At 43.6% G+C, this 25,487-nt stretch overlaps 2 protein-coding genes across 3 annotated transcripts in view; both read left to right on the top strand.

Annotated features, from left to right (window-relative positions):
• Positions 1 to 1,306: 1,306 nt before the first annotated feature.
• NUTF2 (nuclear transport factor 2) lies at positions 1,307 to 23,379 on the top strand. Of its 2 annotated transcripts, none has more exons than XM_056500798.1 (5): positions 1,307 to 1,412; positions 9,702 to 9,826; positions 11,755 to 11,826; positions 15,854 to 15,952; positions 22,812 to 23,379. In XM_056500798.1, the coding sequence occupies exons 2-5, from the start codon at positions 9,728 to 9,730 to the stop codon at positions 22,923 to 22,925; spliced, it is 384 nt and encodes a 127-aa protein (XP_056356773.1). In that variant the 5' UTR covers positions 1,307 to 1,412; positions 9,702 to 9,727; the 3' UTR covers positions 22,926 to 23,379. The 2 variants fall into 2 exon arrangements, with proteins under 2 accessions (XP_056356773.1, XP_056356774.1); XM_056500799.1 differs by lacking the exon at positions 1,307 to 1,412 and adding an exon at positions 8,811 to 9,328.
• A 607-nt stretch (positions 23,380 to 23,986) lies between these two features.
• EDC4 (enhancer of mRNA decapping 4) overlaps positions 23,987 to 25,487 on the top strand; it is a 31,697-nt gene continuing 30,196 nt past the window's right edge. Inside the window, exon 1 of the mRNA XM_056500786.1 lies at positions 23,987 to 24,129. Coding sequence (XP_056356761.1) covers positions 24,051 to 24,129 — 79 coding nt within the window. The 5' untranslated portion in view covers positions 23,987 to 24,050. The remainder of the gene's footprint in view (positions 24,130 to 25,487) is intronic.

Genomic DNA, 25,487 nt, shown 5'->3' on the forward strand with positions numbered 1-25,487 from the left:
GCTGGACTCCATCCTTGTGGGTCCCTTCCAATGCAGGATAAACTCTGATAAAAGCAGACACTTTTCCTCATGCACACTTTCTCCCATTTCCTGCTAAATTAAGGAAATGAGCAACCATACTTCAGGAAAATAAGAGGTTAATTTGTAAGAAGGCACCTTACTATGCTGGCAAAAAAATCTTTCTGCTGCTCAATGCAAACATTTTTCTTCTCTTTCAACCCCTCACCTTTCTGTATTCTAATCCAGTCTGTACCCTTGCAATATTTTTCTTTTACCATTTTGACTATTTTTGGTTGTCACATTTCTGTGTATTATCAAATGTCAGGGGACTTGAAGAATGTTTATTTTTAATGACTTCTATGATTATAAGGGAAAACCTTAGGTTCTTAACAATTCCTGTAGAGATTAATACTTTTTTTTTTGTTAAGGTTGGGGGGAAGTTTCAGTTTTTTGGAAGTTTTTATGTAAGAGTATGATAGCTTTTGGCCCAGAGGGTTAATAATTTTATTTAAGATGATGTATTCTCGCCCAGCATCCCTGAGCTGCAGAGCTCAAGCACTAAACAAGTCTTGTATTCCCTAAGTAGCCCATATCCACCATTGTAGTATAAGACCACCTACCAGTTCAGCTTTATAGTTACACAAGAAATCTAGAAATGTAACTCTGTCCACAGCCCATTTTGGCATGTAATCCTAAATCCTGACAACTCCTGTACTCTTATGAGTCCTCTCTGCTGCTGCTGCTTCAGGGAATAGGGAAGGCTCCAGTGAGACCCAAGCCACGCTTTTTAGACCACTTACATTCACAAGTATTTATTTGAAGGCGTTTTTCTACCACCCCACACCTTCTTTGCTAACTTTTCACTGCAATCAGGTTGAGCAATTTTTGAAAAATTGTCACTGTATCGCTCTTATGGGGGGAACTAAAATTAACTTCAGGATCTGCAGTTCTGTGGCTGATCACCCACGTCCCCACTTCGGGTTCTGTCCCAAAGGGTGCATCCCTGTCCCAGAGGGTACAATCCTGTCCCCAAAGGGTATATCCCTGTCCCCAAGGGGTACAATCCTGTCCCAAAGGATACCATCCTGTCACCGTTACTCCCGAGGCGCTGCACCCCTCCCAGCCCCGCTCCCCCACGATCCCACAATGCTCCGGGGCTCCGCCGCGGGGCCAGCGGCGCGCGGGCCCCTTCCCTCATTCAAATGAGCCACCGCGGGGTTCGGCGCGGGGTTTGTCGGGAGTTGTAGTTCTGCTCGCCCCTCCCAGCGCGCGTCTGTTGGCACGTCTGACTCGCTGTCCCGGCGTGCCGCGGGGCCGGGCGGAGCGGGGCGGGGCGGCAGCGCGGGCGAGGGAGGCAGAGGGGGCTCGCGCCGCGCACGGGGCCGCTGCCGCCGCCATAGTGGGAGCCGCGGGTGAGTGCGGGGGGCGCGACCGGGAGTGGCAGCGGGACTGGCACCGGCACCGCCCGCGGGCCGGCACACGGCGCCGCCACACCCCGCGCTCGCCTCTCGCGGCCCCGCGGCCCTGCCCCATCCCCGCCGCGGGGCGCTGCCGGCTGCCGCGGGCCAAGGCTGGGCGGGAGCCGCCGGCCAGAGCCGCCCTGACCTTCCCCGTCTTTGAGGCGCGGGCAGCGCGGTCCCGCAGGGGCGGCGGCGGCGGGAGCCGAGCCATCGCCGCCTGTGCCGGGACCGGCGGGCCCCGCGTGTGGGTGGGCTGAGCGGGGTGGGCGGCCCCGACCCGGCTCCCGGCGGGAGCGAGGGGCCTCGGCGGGGGCGGGCTGGGCTCGGGGGTAGCGGGAGCTGCGGGCTGGGCACCGCCGGCAGCCGCCACCCTCAGAGGCACCGCGGCTCCTCCTCGGCCTGCTGCTCCTCGGTGCTTCTGTGCTGCTTTGCCACGGCTCGGGATCGCAGGGACGAGAGTAAAGGGGGTGAACCGGGAGCTGAGAGGATACGGTTTGTGCAGGGGAGAAGGTGTACTCGGCTTTAATGTTCTCACTGTTTTCTGTCTTGCCAGAATATTGTGAGAGGACTGAAGTTACCTGACGTGGTTGAATCACTTTGTCCCATTGAATATGAAGGGTTCATGCTTTGGAGTGAAACTAGCAGATTTCCTGTGCTCGGTGATCTGCAGCCGTGTAGTTTTTTACTTTGAGTTGCCATTTTTCCAGTATAATCTACAAGAAAGAATTTTTTCTTTGCTTCTCTGGCTGTTGTCTCTTCAGCTTTGAAAACAATCAAAACCTGCAAAGGTGTGCGATAGCAAGGAGTGTGTGTTACATTCAGTTAATGTGAGATAGCTTTCTGAAGACATTTAAATCTCCAGAAGTCTGTTCTTGTAATTCAGATTGAACTTCTTCTGTGAGGCAGGCTGAAATAATAGTTCAGCTCATTTGAAGTCCATAATTTCCAGTGTAAATGTATCTTAGAGCTGGATATCCTGTATTGCAGTTGAACTGGGGAAAAAAAAAATGCCCAGGTAAATGCTTGAGTGGGAATTGAATGCAGAAACGTTGCTTGAAAGTGAATTCTGATTCCTTAATCAACTGCTGTCTCATGTTAATACTCTTTTGCCTTCTTGAGAAGTTGTATTCAAGCAGTGATTTCTGTATTTGCGTGTAATGAATTTAAGTTTTCTTTTAGCAGCAACCAAAAAAAGACATTTCACAGGCTTTCACCTGGAAGTAGCAAAATTATATAGTGAAATACCTGATCTCATTTACAGTGAGGTGATATTTTGGCTCAATTTTGGACTATTTAACTATTTTCCCACTGGGACTCTAATTATTATATGTCTGAAAGGTTGCAAGTTATTTGTTAGATGATTTGAAATATATTTGCTTAACATCTGTGTTTGTTCAGGTCTTTGGAAAAATGCAAATGGTAACAACTTTCTGCAGTTCCCTCTGCTGGGATTTCTTTTGTCCTTGTTAATAAGAGGATCAATTAGTTAGTGAAAGTGTAGAGTATGGTAACTTTAGGAATTGCAATATATATTGATAGTTGGTAACATTGCAAGTATAATTCTTTTAGTTTTGAAACTCATAGATATTGTGGCAAGTTTGTCCAGTAAAGGTTTTGTTACTTTGTCTATAAGGTAAAGAAAAACAGGGTGTAGCAGTTCTCCCTTCCAGTTCCCCAGTGCCTCCCCTGGTTTTTTTTTTTTTTTTAGACATAGCAATCTTGCATTAATTTTGGAGAAAGGAAATGTGGCTTCAGCCTTGAAAACTTGAATTCAGTTTTTGTCTTGCATGAAGAATACTATGGAAGAAAAGGCAGTTGTGTAGCATTGTGGCTTTTTCTTAACAACAAAATATTATGTCTTCCTCTGCAGTTATGTCTAATATATGTCTGTATATTTGAAAATCATCCTGGCTGACTGTGGCTCTCTTGGGTTGTCAGGTTGCAGTTGGGATGAGCATCAAGCTGCAGGCACAGTGAAACCTTTCTCAGAGTCTTCCTCAGGTGCTTTGTGTACCAGTAGTCTTACACTTGCTGACATTTCTAACAAAAGAAGATGTACTTCAGGTTGGCATAATTCCTTCATTAATTTGTTTTAATGAAGTTTTGGAGGAATAAAAAGACTAAGAAGGGGAAAGTAAATGTATTTCCCAAAAGGAGATAGTCTGGTCATCATCTTTCCCTTTCTCCCTTTCCATCCTTTCACTATTCACATATCTAGACTTAATTATTTTTAGCTGTAAGAGCATATTTAGAATAATGTAATTTCTTGCACAGAGCAGTCCATGGCAATTACTTGGTGGAAGTCTCTGAAGTCAATGGTTTCTGATTGGCCTTAAGCTGTAGTTCACAGAGGGTTCTCCTCTATGGATCAGTCAGCTGCTGTGGAGATAATTGTAAAATACGTCAGAGAAACACTTCTTTCCTTCAGTCTCTGAGTGCATAAATTTGTTCCTCAACTAGAAATTTTGTAGGTTTTCAAATGGAGAAAGATTGATTGACTACTGAATTGGCATTTACCAGACAGAGATGCAGTGTGTTGAAGGTAAATGGCTGATGATGCATGATGCCCCTCTGAAAGTTCCAGTATTTCTGCATCCCTGTGTTGCTGTGCATTCTGTCTGGCCTGGGCTTGTTTATTCTAGGAAAGGCTTGGGAAGGGCTCAGTCACAGCCTCCAGTCTCTGTCGGGCCATTATCAGGAGAATGGAGCCAGGCTTTTCTCAGGGTCCCTGGTGGCAGGGCAGGACACAAGGGGCAGAGCTGGAACAGATGGGATCCGGGCAGGGCACAGGACAGCTGCCTCTGCATGAGGGCAGTCAGGCGGTGGAACAGGTTTGTCCTCCTGCTTTCAGCTGGAGGAGGTCCCTTGCAAACCTGCTTTATTCTGTGATAATTTGCATAGTTTCTCTGTTGGGAGTGCATCCTTTACTAAAGGAGGATGATCTGTTATCAAGTGGTGGAGTTGAATAGATGACCTGTTTAAAAGAGGATTAACTGGTCCTGTGATGCTGCTTCCATTGTGTTCCTAGAAAGTGCCCTCTGGAGACGCTCCTGTCTTTGCAAGTTTTAGTGGCAAAAGAAAAGCAGTTGAAGGAAAAATAGTCTAAAACTGTTGTCTGCTTTACTTTACTTACCAGTCTTTAGACTGACTTTCTAATCTGAGTGATCTAAACTACCTGCATGATAGAAATTGCAAGGCTGTCAGGAACTGAAAAAGCTGAGAGTGCTTTCATTGTCCTTATTTTCTCCTGTTAATCAGTAGTGAAGGGTGCAGCAACTGATGGTCTGAATCATGTTTGCTGTGGGTTCACATGTGTCACTGGACCAGCAGCAAGATTTAAGGACGGTGTTGGTGCTATTTTGTTGCACTGATTCTCAAGAAAACAAGCTTGAATTCAATCCTAAGAGAGTTTTACTTGAGAGGTGTGTTGGGCTGGCTTTACTGTCCTGGGAGCATGGTTTATTTATTATGAGATTACTTGTGGAATAAATATAGTCATAACTGAATAATAGAAGGCAGTTTTCTCCACTAGCATTAGAATGTATTGGTTTGAGGATTTTCCTCTTGAAATTCAGTGGGTTTTTTTCTTAGTGTTTTGCAGACCTTCTTTGCCTGTGGTGGTTCATTGATTCTTTGAATACAGCTTGCATTTTAAATGTGGCAATCCCTAGCAGACCACCTCTGGTTTTTTTTAGCAATTTATATTTTACTATTGCTTATGCCAGTTTCTGTTGACTTTTTCAGAAAATGTAGTATTCTTTAAGAATTACAGCCCTACCTTGCTCCAATTCAGAATAACTTAATTTTTTTAATTGATAGCAGCAAGCTTACATGTGTCCAGGTCTGAGAATGTGGTAAAGCATAACTGCTGGCTGAAACAACTTTTTGTTCTTTCTCCACACTGCTGTTACAGTAGCTCACCTGCTCCAAAATGTCACTGGCACTTTGTATTTCAGAGAAGGCAATCTCTTTATTAGTCTTGTTTTTCCAAGTAAAAAAAGTGACTTTTCTTCAAGCTACCCCTCTGAGTAGCTGTGGTGTTGCCCCATGAGCAGGAAGATGGACTTTGTGCTGCAACAAACTGACAGAGAATCATGTGAAGGAAGCAGTAGGAGCAGGTTTCATTGAGACCAGTGGCAGAAATGAGACTCTTTAAGGACTGAGTTTCCCTTAGGAGTTATGGGCAGTGTTGGTGTGCTGGTGCTAATCTCACACCCAGTGCTAAGGCAGGAGGGGTGGAAGAGGGGTGAGTGTAGACAGAGACACCAAAGCTGGGACAAGTAGTGGAAAAGATTCTGTATTTTTTGGCTTTTGTGGATAAAAAAGTCTGCCTGAGGCTGTGTGACCCTAGCTTTACTCAAGGTCACTCATGGCCCATGTGGAAGCTCTGTTCCCTTCTCTGTCTTATGGGTGCAGCTTTCTCTTTGGTGCTGCTGCTTGCTGGGTCCTGCAGCTTGTCCTGCTCTTGGTGCAGTCTGCCCTGTGCCAAAGCAGATCACCAGGGATGCCCTGGTACCTTGTAGGATGAGGTGTATAGGGATTGTAGTGAGAGATGTGTAGAGAGATGAAATTTACTCTTGATACATCAGCGTGCAGCCTGGCAAATACTGGAGAATTTTTGTTTTGGTGTCACTGCAAAAGGCCCCTGTGCATTTTCAGTTCAGTTCAACAGTGTCATTATATACCTGTTGAAGACAGAGTTGCTGGGAGCTGCAGCTTTTGTGCACTGTATTGGGTTTCTGCTTCAGCACTGACTTCTGGGTGGTGTTTGGGATGGGGATAAATTCTCTAGTACGCACAGATTGCAAGAAATAGAGTGAATAATGTGAATTAAGTATTGCACTGTGTGCTGGTAGTTCAGCCTTACCACTGTGCTTTTGTGAAGAATCTGTTAATCAAATGGACCATGATGTTCTTAAGTGGATGTGTGGAGGTAGGTTTGGTTTGGAGTGACAAAGGCAAGGAAATTAATTTGCTTAAGGAAATTATCTCCTTTTCCATGAGGAATTAAGGTGGAATATCCAGTAATGCACTTACACAATAGTAATTTTCAGCAGGTGCCTTTGAAAGGACAGATGTGCCATAATCTTAGGAGCTTTCTAGTTTATTGAAACTTCTTTTGTCTGGCATTATATGAAGTGAATATTCTTATTTCTGTAACTACAAACAGAAACGAGTGAAGCACAGATGGATTTGGCTGGATGGCTCAGAAGCACCTCTGTGTTGCATAGTTTGATAACATCAGAACCCGTGCTTTCCTCATAGGATTGCAATAGATCTTAAGACCTTATATATTATATTAATCTAATTAAAATACTGTACTGATAAGTGTATTAATACAGTCTTACATGGGTTGTGTCTCACTGAAAGGGACTGGGCTTGATGACATAGATCATTCCCATCTTGTTCTTTCTTTAGGTACATCTCTAAGCTTCTTACATCTGTAATGGCAGGCAGAAAACACAGCACAGCATGGAAGAAAAGGTGACAAATTAGAAAAGGAAAAGAAACCTTTCCAGGAAGAACGAGTGTTCAGCAAAACCATATATGAATGGCACAGGAAAGAGTAAGGTTGTAGCAAACAAAAAATATTAGTCAAGGATCATTAATTTCAACCATATTTTTTTTAGCTTGTTATCATTTCTAGCAAAATCAACATTATGACTGGTAAAATTCACGCTTTTTAAAATTTTATTTATTTAATAGTATTTTACTGATCAAAATAGAAATACATTTTTAGGAGGAGATAGCAAGCTAACATACTGATTTTTAGATCTAGAAGCCATAATTCTACTTTCCATATTTAAAATAAGAATTCCTTCATTCCTTGCAGTCTCTAAGGCTTTCTCACAGTTTCAGGATTGAACAGAAGGCATCTGGTGCTTGAGTGAGGCTGTTGTGCCTTAAGGGACTAAAAGAGGTGCAGTGCTGGCATACAGCTCGATCTTGGGTTTGTATGATGGTACAGGGAGCTGCTAAGGGTGAATGCACATCTTGTGTGTGGGGAGGTTTAATATGGCAATAGCTAACTTGTTTTAGCTTCAGAAGGAGAAGCTGGTGGTTATTTTGCCCTCGACTTCAGTGTCAGATGTGTGATGCTGAGCATCAATACTGTCAACTAGATTTGCACTTAAATGTTTAGGAATATCTGATAATGATGCAATTTCGTGTATTGGAAGTTTGAAGCTATGATGATCTATAAAAAGTGAATCAGTGTGATTTTCACCTATGCTGATTGTTGGCTCCACTGCAGCCATCCCAAACTACACACTTCCAGGTCTGGAATGGAAACTGCAGGCATCAAAATTAAGTTCTACTACTTCTGGTTTCAGAATATGACTAGTCCTACCTCTCAGCAGGATGGGCATCACTCAGGAGAGTTTCCAGGGAGTTGGTGCCATGGTTTTAGGGTGGTTTTTCTTCAACATAAAATCCCCTAATACAGGCTGAAGTTATTTAATTTCTGGATCAACTCCAGGTTAGGCTGCTCTGCAGCAATTACAGATGTGCAATCAGTACAACCTTTTCATTTGTAAAGAATTAGGTTTAAGTTGTTTGAGAGGTGAGTGTGGGATTGATTTTGGTTTTTTTTAATGTCTGTTGTACTTGGGTGTTTTTTTAATTTGCTATGTGTTTTCCCAGAGGAGTGACCACACTGGGTAAACTCCTTCAGAGAGAGGTATGTACTGCAAGTATCCGTGGAGTGCTCATGATGGTGATTGTAGATCTCTTGGGAACAGTTGAAACAATAGAGGTGTGGCAGCAAAACTGAATTTTTGTTAGTGTGCAGGCTTGGTGAGTTTGATGTTGACTATACTGCCTAGGTGCCTGATTGTGAAATAAGGATGTTTAAAGCTGTGATAGCAGTTGTTCTTGGTAGTTGAATTTACCACCCTGAAAAGACAGATGCTACCCGCTGTTAGGCCATTGATCTGATAAGAGATTTGCTCTTCTGCAAGTTTGGCCAAATTTGTGTGACCTTAACCTAGAGTCTGAACCCGTTTCAGTTCCTATTTGCATGAGTAAAGCTCAGACAGCCAAAGGCCTAAAATATGAAAAGAGCTTTCATGTCCAGCTGTGCACAGAAAGCTGGGCCTGGGAGTACCCTCTGTGGAGATCTTGGGAATGTGTTTTTGCTTCTCTTAGGAATTTGTCAAGTCTTATACAGGTGTGTGAGTAACTGAGAGCTAAAGGAAGGCAAAATAAGTATTATTTCCTGTGTCCTAAAACAGAATTCCATACCTTTCCAGACTTGCAGTGCAATTTAAACCTGTAACTCCAAGGTTCCTGGACAGGAATTGCAGAGAGGGACTGACTAGTGGTTGACACATCTAGATGTTAAGCAAGTATAGTTTGCTTGAAGTGAACTCGGTTCTTAAAATATAACGTAGTGGGGTTTGTGTTTTGAATTTTAGCACAATTCTTCAGACTTTCAGAGAGATCAGGATAAATAAAAATGAATTTGTTTTCTTGACAAATGTTATGTCATGATAAAGCCATCAGTTTGGTCCTGTCTAGACTGCTGTGCATGCATGCTCTGTGCTTAATCTCTCTGGAATTGAGGGACTTATGTTCAGAAGTGTGGGATGCCTTCAGCACCTTTAATAGGAACTGCAGATTATCACCACCATGAAAAATCATGGTTTATATCTTGAAGTTATTACTAAATAAACATGGAGTCTACTTCAGCCTCATTGACAGAAGAGGATGGGCAGTAAGCTTGTGTTAAACAATGAGCTAGTGAATTAATTCTTGTTATGTGCCATTGACAGGACTCTCTTAGAATGGCCTGTGGATGGTGAAATACCTGAGGAGCTAAATACATGAATCATTTGGTGTAAGCACTTGCAGACAATCCATGTTAACAGGTCAGTTGTTTACAGTAGATGAGATCAAGTTGAAACAGCGAGTACTTTCCAGCTTGTTCAGATGGTGTAACTTCTGAAATACCTGAAGACAAGGTGGTAACACTTGGTTTTGTTCTTGTTTTGCACTGTTGTACATGAGATGTGACCTCACACTGAAATAGCACTACAAACCGAATCTATAATTAGAAATTAAACCATTCAGTATCCAAGACTTTTATTTACAAGTCTCGGATACAGAGGTGAGTTTGTCCTACTTATCCCAAAGAAAAATTCAGGCCAGTTGAGAGGATCTGTGTTTTTCGATGTTAATACTCAAGCCAAGTGTTGCACTTATTCCTTTGATCTTTCTGATGATTTGGTTTGTTTTTTATAGTCACTGGCTCTGGTTGAGGATTCAGAATGGGAGACAAGCCTATCTGGGAGCAGATTGGATCCAGCTTTGTACAACATTACTACCAGCTTTTTGATGCAGACAGGACTCAGCTAGGAGCAATATATGTAAGTACCCACAGAAAGGGAGCTGGGGTTCTGTCCTATTATGTGTCTGGGATTCCCTGTTTTGATGTGTGAGAATACACAGGGTGGGATTGTGGGCATTATCCTCACTTCAGAATGCCAATCAGTGCAATCACATTCACTTTTATTTATTGCTTTTCTCTTCTGTTTCGCTTCTATTTTGAGCTTTGTTTGCCTTTCAGGCAGTCAGACTCACAAAAGCCCTGTTTAGCTGTAGGCAGTGATTTTTCTTTTTTGAGGGGTTTGATGATAATCCTGTGATGAAGTGCTCTGTAAAAGCAAACATTCTTCATTTGCCATTAACTTACAGGCATAGATTTGCTTGGATCCCTCTTGAAGTGGAATGTAATTTAAGTTCTACCCTGTGTTTAGCAGTTCTTGCAGGTGGTTCTTGGACCTCATACTATATTGATCCTCTGAACAGTAAAACAGATTTAAATCCAGTTTAAACACGTAGAATAACACGTAAATGAAAGTAAATTTAGTTTATATTTTGTCAAACATTAGTTTTTTTATTTTTTTGCTTCTTATTTGGGGTGAAGTAGACTTGGATACCAGAATTTAAAAACTATAACTAAGAAACCAAAGGAACATCAGCTTTTAGTTTTGGGGGAAGATTCCTCCAGAGCATGGAAAGTTCTCAGTGTGTGGAGTTGATTGCTGATGGTGAAGAATGCTGCTGCGTGCCTGAGGAGTTGCAGCAAGACATTCAAGGCTGACAAGTCTTCTAGCAGCATATCCTGTTTTTCTGGCTGGTTTTTCATCTGCTAGATGACCTGTGTAAAGTTTCGGCAAACTCTTGAGGATTTAAATGATCCAACACTCTCTGACACCCCTCCTTATACCTCAGCAATACCCAGCAGCACTGATGCCATTTGTTGGATTGTTGTGTACTTGCTACCTGCCAGATTGTTGTTTTACTTTGTCCAGGAAGCTGTTTACAGAGCCTAGAGAGGAAGAAAACCAAGCAGTTTGTGTTCTAACCACAGCTGTAAATATGGAGACTCTTAGTAGTTTGTATTTTATTACCAAAATACATTCAGTCCTCAAAATGGTGGTAAGCACAAATTAATTTAAATTTGTGAAGATAGGGCCTTCCACACAGTGACCTCCTGGGTTTTTTTCTGCCCTTAGGGTCTTTCTGCTTTCCATCATTCAATGAAGTGTCCTGTGCACTTGTAATTGGGAAAATTATTATGCAGGTCACTGACGTGTGTTGTTTTATGGAGTTCCTGAACTGTGGAGAATGGGACCACCCTGTTTTGTGTGACTGAAATATACCAAGGTCACTATTTGTCTAAATTTGTGGAAATTCTGTAGAAATGGGCTTTTAATGATGAGCTTTTTCCTTTCAAAGACCCTGGGGGAGCAAATAAGTTTTATAGCACACAGGAATGCAGCAGGGAGCTCTTAGATTTGGTTTGTATTTGTGTATCACTACTTCCACCACACAGTTCAGTTTATCTTTAGTGGTGTAATCAGAGTCAATTAAGACTTTTGTCACCTATTCCAGGTAGGGATCTGACCAGTCACTTTTGAATTGCTTGAGTTAGGTGAGTTGGAGCACTACCCTGGTGTAACCCATGTCATTAATTTTCTTCAGATATATTTTTCCACATGCTTGGCTTTGTGTCCATATATATATTTTTTTTTAATCATTTAGATTTTCTTCTGAAATCTATTTTCTATCCAAAGGCAGGAACTCTTTTTGCAGGTAGACTTCTGATAATGAAATGTAATCTACTTAATTTTTAGTTGATTGTTCCAAACTTCTTCAATAGATTTTGCTGGTTTCTTTCTGTGTCCCTTTTCAAAGCTGTATTCTGAGAATTTATGCTAAATAAACAAAGTCTCTTATCAGAACTGCTGAAGGGTTACCCAAGTTGATGACATTTTCCTTTTCCCCCCAGATTGATGCATCATGCCTTACGTGGGAAGGACAGCAGTTCCAGGGCAAAGCAGCCATTGTTGAAAAACTTACTGTAAGTCTGTAATTCTCACTGAATGTTTTGGGAAACAATTATGAAGACTAGCAGATAATTGCTTCTGAAAATTTGAGTTAGACTTAAGCAGTTCAAAAATCTTGAATTTATGCTTCCAGCTTAGGCTTCAAGAAATGTTATTAATTGCTGCTGTGTAGTGGGTTATTCCACTGATGGCTCTAATGGTGGAATGTTAATTGACTCCATAGTTTGCAAGGTTATTTTGTGACTGCAATTGTATTTGACATTATTGATTTATTTTTTTTAAAAGGTCTAATGCATAAGCTGCCTCTGATCTAGAGGAGTGAAAGGTGCCTTTGCTCTTTTAAGGCATGCCAAGGAAGAAGCAATAGCAAAGCTGTTACTTGGATCTGTCTGTGATAAAGGCTAGACACATTACAGCAAGGAACAACTTGTTTTCTGATACGTAAACTGCAAATAAGTTCTATAGTGGAGAAGCTGACTTATCCTCAGTGCAGATTTGTCAGCAGTTCAGATATGAGCAGGTATGGTTCAGGACTTTCAAAAATGTATTTCCTCTTCAGCAAGTGAGAGGATACTGGAATTCCATGTTCGTTTAGTTAAACTAAAAGAATTTTTATCTTCTTGAGTAAATCCATGCTTCTGTTCTAAAACTGGGGGTGCTTGCAAGCTGTCATGAGACTAGAAAGTTTGTTTCTCTTGCAAGATATGCAGAGGACATGCTTTTTAGGTCACCAGACAGTCTGCTTTGAGTATGGTATTTCAGACATTTTTATTACACATTGAGAAGAAAAATAATTGTAACTTGACACTTGGCTTATTGCACAGCTACTGCTCCTATGTTTTGGAATTGCTTCTTTTGCTGAAGGCATCTTTAACTGCAAAGACTGAGATTTGCCCTCAGATCTGTGCTTTAGGTACCTGTGTTGCCTTTGAGAAGGCTGCACATCTCAGAAACAGCAGCAACTGCCTGCTTGTAGGTGAGGAGATTCCCAAGCTCCAGGGCTGCTTGTTTGTGTACTCAGTGTTCTTTAGACTTTTGGGCTTGCAGCCACTTAGATACCCAACCAGTCAAGCATTTGCTTGGCCACCGTGTCTGATTGCTCCTTGGATTCAGCCCAGTGCAGATCCAGCCCCTTTCCCACTGTGACATAGCTTATCTTTACCTTCCCTGTCTCTGGTGCAACATGGACTTTTTGGATTTATGTGTCTGCTGCAGTCGTAATTGGTGAGTGAAGACACACCACTCTGCTTTAGGGGATTTTTTTCTGGCTTGTATCCATCTGTTTTAAAGTAAGGAGGAAATGCACTGGAGTTACTCTGTGCCCTTCCACCGCTGTGGCTCGTTGTGGGCTGTATCAGCTTACAGTGACTCTAATGTTCAGCATTCCTCTGTCAGCACTGAGCTGCCTGGGCTCCCTTTGCTGTGTCAGCTTCATGTGCTCACCTACTCTGCTTCTGGAGCTGCTTAGTCAGTTCAGCACATCCCTGAAAGTTTGACACTGAAATTCTTTCTTCTGCGGTCTTGCATCCTTCGGTGCCTGGCTGGTGAACTGATGGAAGCACAAAGAGGTGGCATTTTCTTTTAGATCAATTTCTTTGCTGTGTGACAGCAATGGTATGGCACCTTTTCAATCTGCTAATATAGTAGGGCAAGGTTGTATGGACATTGCTCTGCAGGCCTGGCACATCTGTACCTTCTTACAGCGTGGGAGTTGACACTTGTTCCTTCTGTCCTACTTGGTGCTGGACTTGTTTCACATACAGTTCCTGTACTAATTAGGGGCAGCCTGATTTACATTGAGCATTTGAGATAAAAATTACATAGTTCTGTGAGTATACTGGACCAAGAAGGAAGCTGAGACAGGTATTCTTGCTTTCAGCAGTGAATTTATGCTACTCAACTTTATTCTTGCCTAATTTCTCTTACCTGACTTCAAGGAGATTCCATAGTTTTCATAGTGAAAGATCATTTCTAATGTCAGAGGATGGTAAAAACCTTGCTTGTTATGTGGCTCCATGCTTTTTAGACACTTTTATTGTACTTTTCTTACCACAAAATCCTTCAGTACAGATGGATGTCTGTAAGCAGCTATCCTTTTGAGGTAGCCTCTGCCTATCCCAAAAATCTGATCTCTTCTATCACCTACACTCCTACTCTTTCCAGTGGGATTTCTCCCAGTGCATCACATGAGTAGCTCACCAGGCTGGTCAGCTATTTGGGGTCCTTTCCTCTGAAGAAGAATTATAAAATCTTAGAGGTTAGAAAAGATGCCAAGATCGAGTCCAACCTTTGACTGAACACCACCTTGTTAACTAACCATAACACTAAGTGCCATGTCCAGTTGTTTCTTGAACACTTCCAGGGATGCTGATTCCACCACTTCCTTGGGCAGCCCATTCCAATGCTTAACCTTTTCAGTCAAATTCTTCCTGATGTCCAACCTGAACCTCCTCTGATGCAGCTTGAGGCCATTTCCTCTTGTCCTGTGGAATCAGGTACTTGAAGCAGCCACTGTCTTACCCAGCCTTGTCTTTGGTTCCTTGTCAGCATTTTGCAGAACTCTTGATTCCAAGGCCTTTCCTTCCTCCCTGGACACAATTGCATTAATTCCCCTTCATCTCTCTGCCTTTTCAAGAGAATCTTTTTGCAGGGCTTGTTCAACAAGAAGCTCTTGTGCTGAGGTGGGGCTAGGCTTTGGAGTACCCTTTTGTCAAAGGAACTTCCCAGCTTTTGCTTCTGCTGGCTTTTGTGGGCATTTTGTACATTCAGGTTCTGGATGGTGACCCTGGAAAACAGTCTGCTGGTCATTCAGAAAAGAAGGCTCTGGATTTGTTCCTAAATGTCTGTTCCATACTACAAAGCAGTCAGTTCACTTTGCACTTCCGAGTTGGTTGGGATTGCGCTCCCAGCCAAGAGGAAACACCGCAGGCTGTGTTCTTGAATAGTGTCCCTCCAATTAGAGGGCTGCTCACTGCACTTCATTTGCTTCCTCAGGTCCTGATCTTTCCACAGTTTCTGTGTTCTCTATTATCCAAGTATTTACTTCCTGGAATTCTTCCTTGAGCATTAGGCTTGTAGAGCCAAGACTGTATTAATATCTGTTACTGCAGGACTCATGTCTCTATCTAGGCATTCTAGGAAATCTTTGAGGCTCCTTCCACTAGAGGGAAATGCAGAACTGTTAAAGTATGCATTTGGGTCTGTTTCAAACTGTTTCCAAATCAGGAAAACGTAGCAAAAGCATCCAAGTGCCACCTGAGGTTTGAATAGCCACATGCTGCCATCCTGTGCAGTTCCTGGACTTTGAGTATCTGCCACATGGTCACCCAGAGCTCCATCCATGCTGAACTGCCACTAAAGCACCTAGCAGTAATGCAGCTTTTGAGAGAACAATCCCAAAATTACATTTCCCAGATATTTCACACTCACTTCTTGGAATTGTCCATGTTGGATTGTGAATGTGGTCTAAGTTGAAAGACAGGAATTACTCTCCAATCCCTAGTGTTTCTCAAGGTGTGTTCCTTGCACATGTACCTCCAGACGTACTGACACTGGCTACCTGAGTGTCAAGGGAATTAAAAAGGGGAAGGGTGGATATGTAGGTGGATTTTAAGTCTTGAAGATTTCTTCCATTTTTCCTTTCCATTCATAGCCAATTTAACAAAGAAGCAAACATGGTGTTGTCTGGTAAACCTCAAGCATTAGATGATAAAATCTTTTAACATGGTTCAGAGCAGAGGTTGGTTCCATCATCATAAGAATTTTGAGCTTACAGATGATGTGAAGCCCTTCAGGCAGTGCAATTATATTAGGATAAGGTACCATTTACTATGTATGGTGACATTTCCTCCTTTGGTACTTGAAAAACACACCTGTTAAAATTTACCCCGCATGAGTAGTGCCCTCATTTGCAACAGTTCTGTGCAGTACTGCCACAATAGTCTTAACACTTCATAATGTTGGATTTGCTCAATCTTTGTTTTGTGAGTTAAATAATTCAATTACTGTACATGTCCTTACTTTGATTTCTTTTCATTGCAGAGCCTCCCTTTCCAAAAAATACAACACAGCATCACAGCACAAGACCACCAACCTACACCTGATAGCTGTATACTCAGTATGGTAGTGGGACAGCTTAAGGTAAACTCTTTCCATTACAGGTTAATGAGTGCTTATGTCTTTAGAATCCTTTTTCAGGATTCTAAATAATGTGATTTCTGAATTAATTTAAACACTCATGGGTGGGGAAAGAACAGGGTTAAGTTTGCATTAGGATATTGTTCCTCTGCTGTTCAAGACTGTCAAGAAATGCTCCTTCCTTCAGATACCTAGTGCTAGGTAAACTATCTGTAATTTGGCAGGCACGTTCTGCCAAACAAAGCATTTTGGATTTTACTGTGCAGATAAATATCATGTGGATTGTAGAGGCATTAGTGTTTCCCCTACCCTGATGCAGTAAGGTTTTGGTGTCCTCTCTTGCATTTAAAAGCATTGTCACAGTGTTCCTGGACAATTTAAGCACATCTAGTTTAACATCCTCCTTGATGTAACGTTTGCATTGAGCTCTGATTTAACAGACTTCATTTTGTTAACCAATCACCTTTCAGTGAGTCCATACTTTTTCTTTACTGTTTCAGGACACAAGAATGCAATCCTGGTGTTAGTTCAGTCCAGTATCTCTGTAATCAAAACTGATTCAGCAATGGGAATGTTGCCTCTGAGATCAAACACTTATTGTTGAAACAGCTCCTTCTTGTGAAGAATCAGATCATTTTTCAGGCTTAGTACCATATTGCTGTGTGAGTGATACTAGTGAACTGTGTAAACTTACCCAATCTGCCAATATACCAGGGCCACATGCTTCTATATTAATGAAGCTTCTTATGAATGAAAGACATTATCCTGGAATTTGCAAAAAAATACTTTGTATGTAAAGTCAGCTGCAGGCAGAACTTGCTCACAATGGGTGGTTAGTTTAAAAAATGTGAAATTATGTAGCAGCAGTTAAAGTTATCAGCATTCGTTTGGTCCAGCCATGCTGTGAAGTCAGGCCTCTAATGCCATCCAGTCTTTAGAGTTATCTGCACCCAGTTTGTTTTAAAATAGCTGTTTAGATTTCCTTTTTCTGCTAACTCAGTGGTGCCTCTAGTATCAAAGCATTCAAACTCCCACTGACGCTGTACTATTTACTAAGCAGACATAGGACTGTATGTTTGAATCTGCTTGCTAAGCTTTTCTCTTTGTTTTGGGCTGGGCAGCTGAGAAGAGCAGTGCCCAGTGTAATGCATCCACTGCTAAACCTAACATAGGCAGCTTTGGCTCCCATTAAAGTTGCTCCTGCTTCCTAGCTGCAAGTTGGATTCCAACTTTTTTGTTGCTCAGTCCCACCTGCACACACTCCATGGAAAAGCAGCCACACGTGACCATGGAAAGCACTGCAGTACAGGACAGACATGCTGATCTCTTCAGCCTTGGTCTTGGGTGTGCACAGAATTCTGAGATGTGATCAAGACCTTTTGACATACTGTCTTGGGCCAGTCACACCTGGTTTTGCACAGTCTTTTTTAAGGTTATTGCATAATTATCAAGCAGATTGCAGCTTGCAACAGTGGTTGTTAGATCCTGTGGGAAGATACCAAGTTCTAAAAGATTCTGTAAAGCTATGGGGTTTTCTCAAACCATAATTCATTACTATGGAAGAATTGTAAATGCAGTCTGGGAGCTTTCCATAAATACCATGACTTGGACTAGTATTTTCTGATGTATTTTTTTTAACCTCTGAGTAATTTCAGCTAGAAATTACTCAGTGTAATTTGGGGATCATGTGTTAGAGCATCCATGTATTTGGAGAGAACATACTGGGTTAAAGTATGCCTACTGTCATGATCAAATCCAACTTGCTTGTGAATTTTTAGTAGGTGAGGAAATGTTTTTCCATTCTTCACATTTATGTGTCTCAAACCTTAGCTTTAAAAATCACATCTTAATCCCTGGGAATGCTGCTTCTCACAGAACAAGTGTCCAGAAAGTCAAAGTCAACTTAAAACTTTATCTTCACACTTCTGCCCTGTTTGATATTTATAGAGGTGGACAAATGAAATACCAGGGACAGTCTGTGGCATGAATGAACCTGGCTGTCATATGTAGTGAATGTTTTTTTCTCATGCCAATTCACACATGTTCACAGCCATTTTACTGCATCTCAGTGCTGCTCTGTGTACAATACAGTAACTGAGAACAACTGGGTGCAGGTGGTGCATTTTAATAAGTGGCTCACGTGTAGCTCCAGTTGAGCAGGGAACACTATAACAGGCAAACGTGGAGCTGCATACTCACTGTTACTTAAAGCTGCCTTCTTAGTGGTGTGGCTGCCTAGCCTGCATATGTTGCTCTCAAGGAGAACCGTAAGAAAATTTTAAACAAGGAAGACCACTTCCAAGACCACCAGCATGTTAATACACCAGTATGAACTATAAATAAATTTTTTTAAACCCCTTTTGCAGCATAATAATCACCTGCACTGATGGATCTGGGCACAACAGCTTCTTTGACACGATGCTGCAGAGTAACAGAGCACCTAAGTAGGTGAATGTCACTAGCAGGGATCTAACTTGCTGGCTAGAGCAGTGTAGTAAGATCCTCTTTAATGGATGCTGATAGGTATTAATGTTTGGGTGAGGTTATCCTTTTGTAGAGGTATAATAAATATACATCCACTTATTCTAAGCATATTGGTTTTTATTGCTGTTCATTGTCTGAGTGCTGCTTGCTTGCTTCAACTGGGAAGAGTAAGCATCAGTTTAAGCCTTTAGGAGTGAATTCTTTTTGGTGTGACCCTGCTTTGCCAATGTTCATCCAGAATATCACCCAGTATCTTCAGCTGCTTCACCTACTAATGTATTTCTCCTGTCCTGCTCAGGCAGATGATGACCAAGTTCTAGGCTTCCACCAAACCTTTTTGTTGAAAAATTTTCAAGGTGCCTGGGTATGCACCAACGAAGTCTTCAGGCTAGCCCTCCACAACATTTAACCCTCTGCCTTACCTGTCTTCCAGTCCTCGCTGTCCTGGTTGAGTAAGGAGTGCTCTCTTCTCGCCCTTCTGTCCCTTGAGCTCTCTGAGAAGCATGGCTGTGGCTTGTGTGCTCTCAGAGCCATGTGGCAGATCTGTGGCTCTCCCCAGAGTGTGATTTTTGGAGTGACTGATGCAGAATTAATTGTGAATAACTAATTGTTATGCTATGTTTCTTAGTCTTAAAAGGAAAAGGAAATTTGCAATTAAAATCACTGGATATTTTTGTAATGCATGCTGAACACTTAAAGCATTGCTTAAAGCCTGTTAAATAAGGCTTAACATGTGAAAGAACCTGCAGTCTCAAGTAATTAGCCTTTCCTTTGAGGTAAGGGCTTGTTGCAACCCTGCAGTTCAATCAATAAGTGCTGGGGATGCTAGTGAAGAAGTAAAACCCTCTCTGACCAGGCAAGAGGAGGAAAGCTGTGTAGCTAAACCTGAAATGCAAAGCAGTGTTGCATCTCAAACTCTGACATGACTCACTGCTCTGTGGGCTGAGGGCTTCCTTTTGAGCCTCCAGGTCAGAAAGGATGTAGAAAAAATGAAAGGTCAAAAAGCTGCCAAGATTGTGGGCGATGAAGAGCTTGTGGAACTGGGAGAGGAGGTGGCTAAGGGCAATCTGCTTGAAATGTCAGTGAAAAGTAATTGAGTACTTCCAACAACCTGAAAGCAAACTCTTCTCAATGATGCCAGACAGTGTAGCAAAGGACTAGTATACATGGGACACAAGGGAATATTTCATGGGAAGACTGAAACCCTGGGAAGTGGTGCCTGGACACCTTGTGAAATATATTCTGTGAGAATTTGAAGACTCTGTTAGACAAAGCTGTGGCTGATGCAGTGAAAGATGTTCCTGCCCAGGACAGGAGGATTGGATTATATGATCACTAAAGGTCCAGCCCAGTGTGTTCTGTGGTTCTGTGATGCAGAGCTGCTGTAGTCTGTGCTCATGCTGAGCAAAAGGCTGGCCTGGAAATCAGAGGATTCTTCCAGTCTGATTCTGGGACTTCTTTAATTTTTGTTTTAATTCAATGATGTAATGGAAGATTTTGAACTGCACAAAGGGAAGTTTTATAGGAAGACTGAAGCGCCTTGTGTTTCAAGCCTGGGCTCACATCTAGAATGCAAATCCTGAGTTGAACATGCCTGAATTTGGAGTTAAAAGTAAGGATAGAGAGTGATGTTATCTGAGCTGTGATGAAGATCTAAACTAAAATGGAATAGGATTAGTCTGTGTTTTCTGGGCCATCTTGAGTCACTGAGCTGTGAGCCTTTGCTATGTGCTAATATTACATAGTCAAAATTTGGGAATGGACTATAAAGTATATACTTCATCTTGAATATAGTCTAGGATTTTCCTTGTTTTTGAAGTATACTGCTCCTCTATGCTATGAAGGGATAACATGAAAGCATAAAGAAAATAAGAATATGTGACTTCATTGTGGAAATTTGCTGTCTGTACCACACCAAGTGTTTTGGGGAGAATTCCCTTTTAGTCTTTCTTCATGTATCCAGCCTGAATTTCTTAAGAAAGGAGGAAATTCTTCTTAAGCCAAAGTGTGAAGAGCTGCAGTGCTCTTATCAGAGCCTACCTAGGCTTATCAGAAATCAAGGAGACTACACTAAAGCTTGTCTGGCAATGATATTTTTTTCCTGGAGGTATATTTTAAAGTGTACTCATGTCAGTAATGACAAGCTCAAATTTGGTGTGAAAAGTATTTATGCAACTTGTAATAGATGCCTCAGTGATCTGCAAGCAGGACAACTGAGAGTTGAGAACCTGCCAACTCCCAAGCAGTGGTGAGGCTCTCCTGGGATGGGTTCCATTGGATACCCAGGAGAAACTGGAAAAGGCACAGGCCCACAGGCTTCAGTGCACAGGCCACCTCTCCAGCAGATATGTGAGCCCCTCTTCTGGGCATGTGTAGTAGGGATAATACTTCCTTTGGAATAATTGCCATGGGTGCTGTCATATGTGCTAATGCACGAGAGGGACAGCTGGTCTAACCCAGCAGAATTGCTTGTGTTCACACTGGGCTGTTCCTAGGGAGCCTCTGCTTCATGTAAAGCAGGTGTGTATTGAGGGACAAGCTGCCCTGTTTGCTGAACAGTCACTGCTGGCACTTGTCTTGCTTTGAGGATTTTTCTCTCATTCAGTCATGTATTGAACACTGAGTTGTTCATATTCCTGGCCTTACTTGTTGCCTTCTTAATTTCTGGCCATAGTAATTTCCTCATTCACTTTGTTCTTCATGGTTTTATAGTAATTTTTCTTGCCTGTTCTCCCTATTCTCATATTTTTGCAAGCTGAAGAGTTGTACTCAGTTTACTTTCTTCAGTAGGAAACTATCCTGTAGCTGGATCATTTTTCTTATCCTTCTATAATTTCATTGTAGCATTTTATTTTTTTAACTTTTAAGAAATGCATGCAGGATTTGATCTGTGGATGTTCTTTGCCTATTTATGCACTATCTTACTTCTGGGTTTTGGTTCTTTGTTGTTCTCTAACAACTGCTAACCATGTGCTTGCCTTGATAGCTTTAGAGATCTCAGCTGGTTTAATAAATAAATATCTATCATTATTTCAGTATGATTTTCTTGAGGGGCCAGTCTAGGACCCACTTTGGTTTACCTCTGTGAGTTAGCATACACTTACTGAACCTGCACTTCATGTACACCATTTAACTTCCTAAGAAGTCATCTCTGTGAGATCCTTGCAGCGATTTTTGGATCTGAATGCTTCCTCTCCATGCACCTGATGCCACCAGTGTTCTGGCAGACTTGCTGTTCTGTGATACAACTGATTTCCTTTGCAAGTTGGTCCTCAAAGCTGACTTGTTTCACAGTCCATAAATATTACCTTTTTTAAGTAAAGTTTCTTTTTTGTTTATTCTGTAGTCTGCTTTGCTCTTCAAACTTTCCACTTGTTCTCGGTGAACAGCAGCAGAGCATTGCCAATGAACATTCAGTGCTTTGACAGCCTCTTTCATTAACTGCTCTGGCTGCTGCTTTTTGAGGCTCTTTTTTTAAAATTCCCCCCCCTTTTCTGAAGCTGAATAGTCATGTGTTGAAAAAAATAAAGCTTAAAATCCTTGAAAAATGCTGAATTGGACACACTACAGCCACCATCAGAAGCTTGTTTTGTAGTTGGTCCTGTGTGCTGTTCAGATTAAAACCTGTTGTGTGATTTCCAGCTGATTGATTTGGTAATCATTTATGTTATTTTGAGGATTTAATACCTGCACGATATCTCTGAGAAGATGGGTAAATAAACAGTAGGTGGGAGTACTAGTCTCCCTCTAATACTATTTTCTACTTTTGTAGTAATATTGTAAATAGGCAGACATATTGTCAGAGGCAGGAGTGGAGGCAGTGCTGCAGCCATTCCCTGTGCTTAGAACACATTGTCACAGCTGTGTGAATGCTCTGCTCCCTTCCAGCTGGACAGTGGAAGTACTGTGTTTACAGCTGCACCTGCTCTGGCAAGGCTTTCAAAGCCCACATCACCTGGGTCATCCAGGCAATGTGTTGATACCAACCTCTACAGAAACTCCCTTCTGCCATCAACCCAAAGTTCAGCAGCTAAATATTGAACCACTTCCTTTTAAGCTTGATTCTGGGCAAGGGATTCAACACTGAGGCAGGCATGTTCCATCAGTGTGATGAGTGAGATGTCAGCAAGTCTTCCACAAAACCCTAATTTCAGATGCCATTGCATTATTTCCATGTCCCTGGGCCCTGGGTATTTGTCTGCAGAGCCCCTCAGAACAGACCCTCTGGTGGTATTGGTGTCTCCTGGGGTAATACACATCTTACAGCATGTAATGTCACTGTTAATGTTAGCTTGAAGTTGTCTCATCATGAATTTTGGAATAAGTTTCTCAAAAAATGAGTGTTTTGAACCTTTTCCCCCCTCCTCTCTTTCTACAGGCTGATGAAGATCCTATCATGGGATTCCACCAGATATTTCTATTAAAGAACATCAACGATGCCTGGGTTTGCACCAATGACATGTTCAGGCTAGCACTGCACAACTTCGGCTGAGCTGCCCATCCCGAGGCACCCGGGCTTTTTTTTTTCTTTTTCTTTTTTTTTTCTTTCTTTTTTTTCCCCCATTTTCCTCCTCTCCTCTTAACTGGTATTATCCACACTCACGGAACATTCCAAATATCATACACAAACCTGCAGCACTGCAGAGCGTGAGCAAGCAAGACTTGTGACCTGCCCTTCTGCTGAGTTTACATTGTCACTAGATGAGTTTCTTGTGCATGATGTTTGGAAGTTAGAATTAGCTGCATTTGATAAGAGAAATTTGTGTTGTACCAGCATGCCTCGGAAAGAATTTATAATGCAAAAAGGTTGTTGTTTATGTACTGACAAGATGCTCTATAACCCAAAGAAATGAGAGAACAGCAGCCTGTACAGCCCAGTTATTGATTTGTTCAGATGTTTCAATGCTACATTACACAATAAAACAGAGATTTTCTTAAAAGTTTAATTATTTTTATGAATTGGCTGTGGCGTGTGGGGATAGACTGTGTCTGTCTGGGGGGGGAATGCTTGCAGAGCTGGACCTGGAACTGAACGATTCCTGACAGTTTTACCAGTGAGTGCAGGGCAGATCTGCCCTCCTCCATCCACCTTTGCTGCTCCTCAGCAGCTTTCCTAACAGAGCCTTCTGGCTCCGTTTTTAACATTGACAGCTGTATTTTACCAATGCAAATTCCCCACACGATAGAGGAGGATGACAGCAGTGCTGGTAGCTGTAGTCAGTCTCCGTGCCCTCTCCAAGCCGAACACGGCCGCTGTTTCTTCGCGGGCAGACACAGGGTGGCTCCGGTGCCTCTCGGGCAGTTTGTGCCTGGAGCTGTGCTCGGTTCCGCGCTGTGCTGTGTGCGCAGGCTGCGCCCAGGGCGGCTGTCCCCTGCCGGTGCCGGTGGGGCTGGGGGGCGGCGGGGGAGTCCCGGGCCGCGCTGCCCGGCCCTGCCCAGCCCCGCCCGGCCCGGCCCCGCCGCTCCCGGCCCCGCCCCGCCGCGCCGGGAACGCTCCGCTCGGGCGGCGGTTTCCGCCCGGCGCTCGCGGGGCCGGGCCGGAGGCGGAAGCGCGGGCGGCGGGGCCGGGCCGGGCAGCGCGGTGGCGGCGGCGCGGGCGGGCGGCGCGCCGGGCCCCATGGCCTCCTGCTCCAGCATCGACATCGAGGACGCCACCCAGCACCTGCGGGACATCCTCAAGCTGGACCGGCCGGGAGGTGAGGAGCGGGGCCCGCGGGGGCCCGAGAGGCCGCCGGGCCAGGCCGGGCGGGGCCTTGACTCGGCCGGGCCGCGGGAGCCCCTCGGCCGTTGCGCCGCCGCCCCGCCGGTTGTCAGAGCTCGGAGCGCGGCCTCGGGAAACGGGAGCGCTTCGTCTCGGGGCGCCGGCAGCGCCCTCCGAGCCGGGATTCCCGCTCCGCGCTGCCCCGCTCCCCGCAGAGCCCGCAGCCGGCGGCGCGGTGCGGAGCGGAGCGGCCGGTGAGGAGAGGAGAGGAGCCCCCGGCCTGGCGAGCCCCGCTTGAGGGAGGGCGGTGTTGGCGCTGGGCAGAGCGAGAGCAGCTTGGCCCCAGAGCTCACTCTGCGGCGGTCTCGGGGCTCCGTTCAGCTGGGAGGTGTTGCTGCTGGGAGCTGAACAGCAGCGACCTCCGTGACGCGAGTGTCCCCCTTTCCAGGAGTACTTGGAGTGTTTCCCTGGCGTCCGCTGGGCTGAGTGGAAGGGGCTGTCAGGTCGCTCTGAGATCAGTGCCGGGTTCACCCTTAACACAAACTTTTCACTCTCCTTATTTGTATGTGAAACGGGATCACCAATATCGGTCTTCTCCCTGAACTATTATACTTCTCTGCTCAGAGTTCAGCGGGCTCCCTTCTGCCTGTAAGAGTATCAGCAGCAGGCTCAGGAGTCAGCTGGATAATGTTCCCTCTCTCCTGGAGTTTAGGCTCTCTCATCTCCCTGGTTGAATCTGCCATGGTGTTGCAGTCAAACATGGTGAGGTAACACTCTGAAGGAGGCCAAGACATGAATGCTTCGTAAAAATATCTTAGCCTCTGGGTAGAGGACAGAATTGTGCTCCTCTTGTTCTCCCTTCAAGGGAAAGGCAGGACAGGAATAATACAACTTCTAAATGTCCTGATGCTCAGCAGGAATGTGCTACCTCCAAAGCAACTGGCATGTGTGCTGCCTTTTGCTTGGCCAAAAGGAAAAGAGGTTGGGTGTGAGATTGTTGTGGAGGGTTGAAGAGGCACATGAGGTGATGGACCAAACCTGCAGGAAGGCAGCTTCATTAGCTTTACTGCCCATAGAGAAACTTGTCATTAATTGGAATAGTTTCTCTGCTTTCTGGAGTGCTGGCACACTCCTGAATTCTAATTCTTAAAAGAAAAATGCATTTTTTGTTTGTAGTGTAGACTATCCTTGAAAGACTGAAAGCAGAACTCAGCACAGGAATCGGGAGCACTCGTTTCACAAGCACTTTCTGAACTGAAAGGATATGTTGTGGTTGAGAAATGGGTGGAGTTGTTGCTCAAGGTGACTCTACTTTCTCCTGAAGCAGCTTCTCCTGCTGGTTGAAGTCAAAGA

The sequence above is a fragment of the Oenanthe melanoleuca genome, chromosome 11 (genome assembly GCF_029582105.1).
Source record: "Oenanthe melanoleuca isolate GR-GAL-2019-014 chromosome 11, OMel1.0, whole genome shotgun sequence".
Classification (NCBI taxonomy): domain Eukaryota; kingdom Metazoa; phylum Chordata; class Aves; order Passeriformes; family Muscicapidae; genus Oenanthe; species Oenanthe melanoleuca.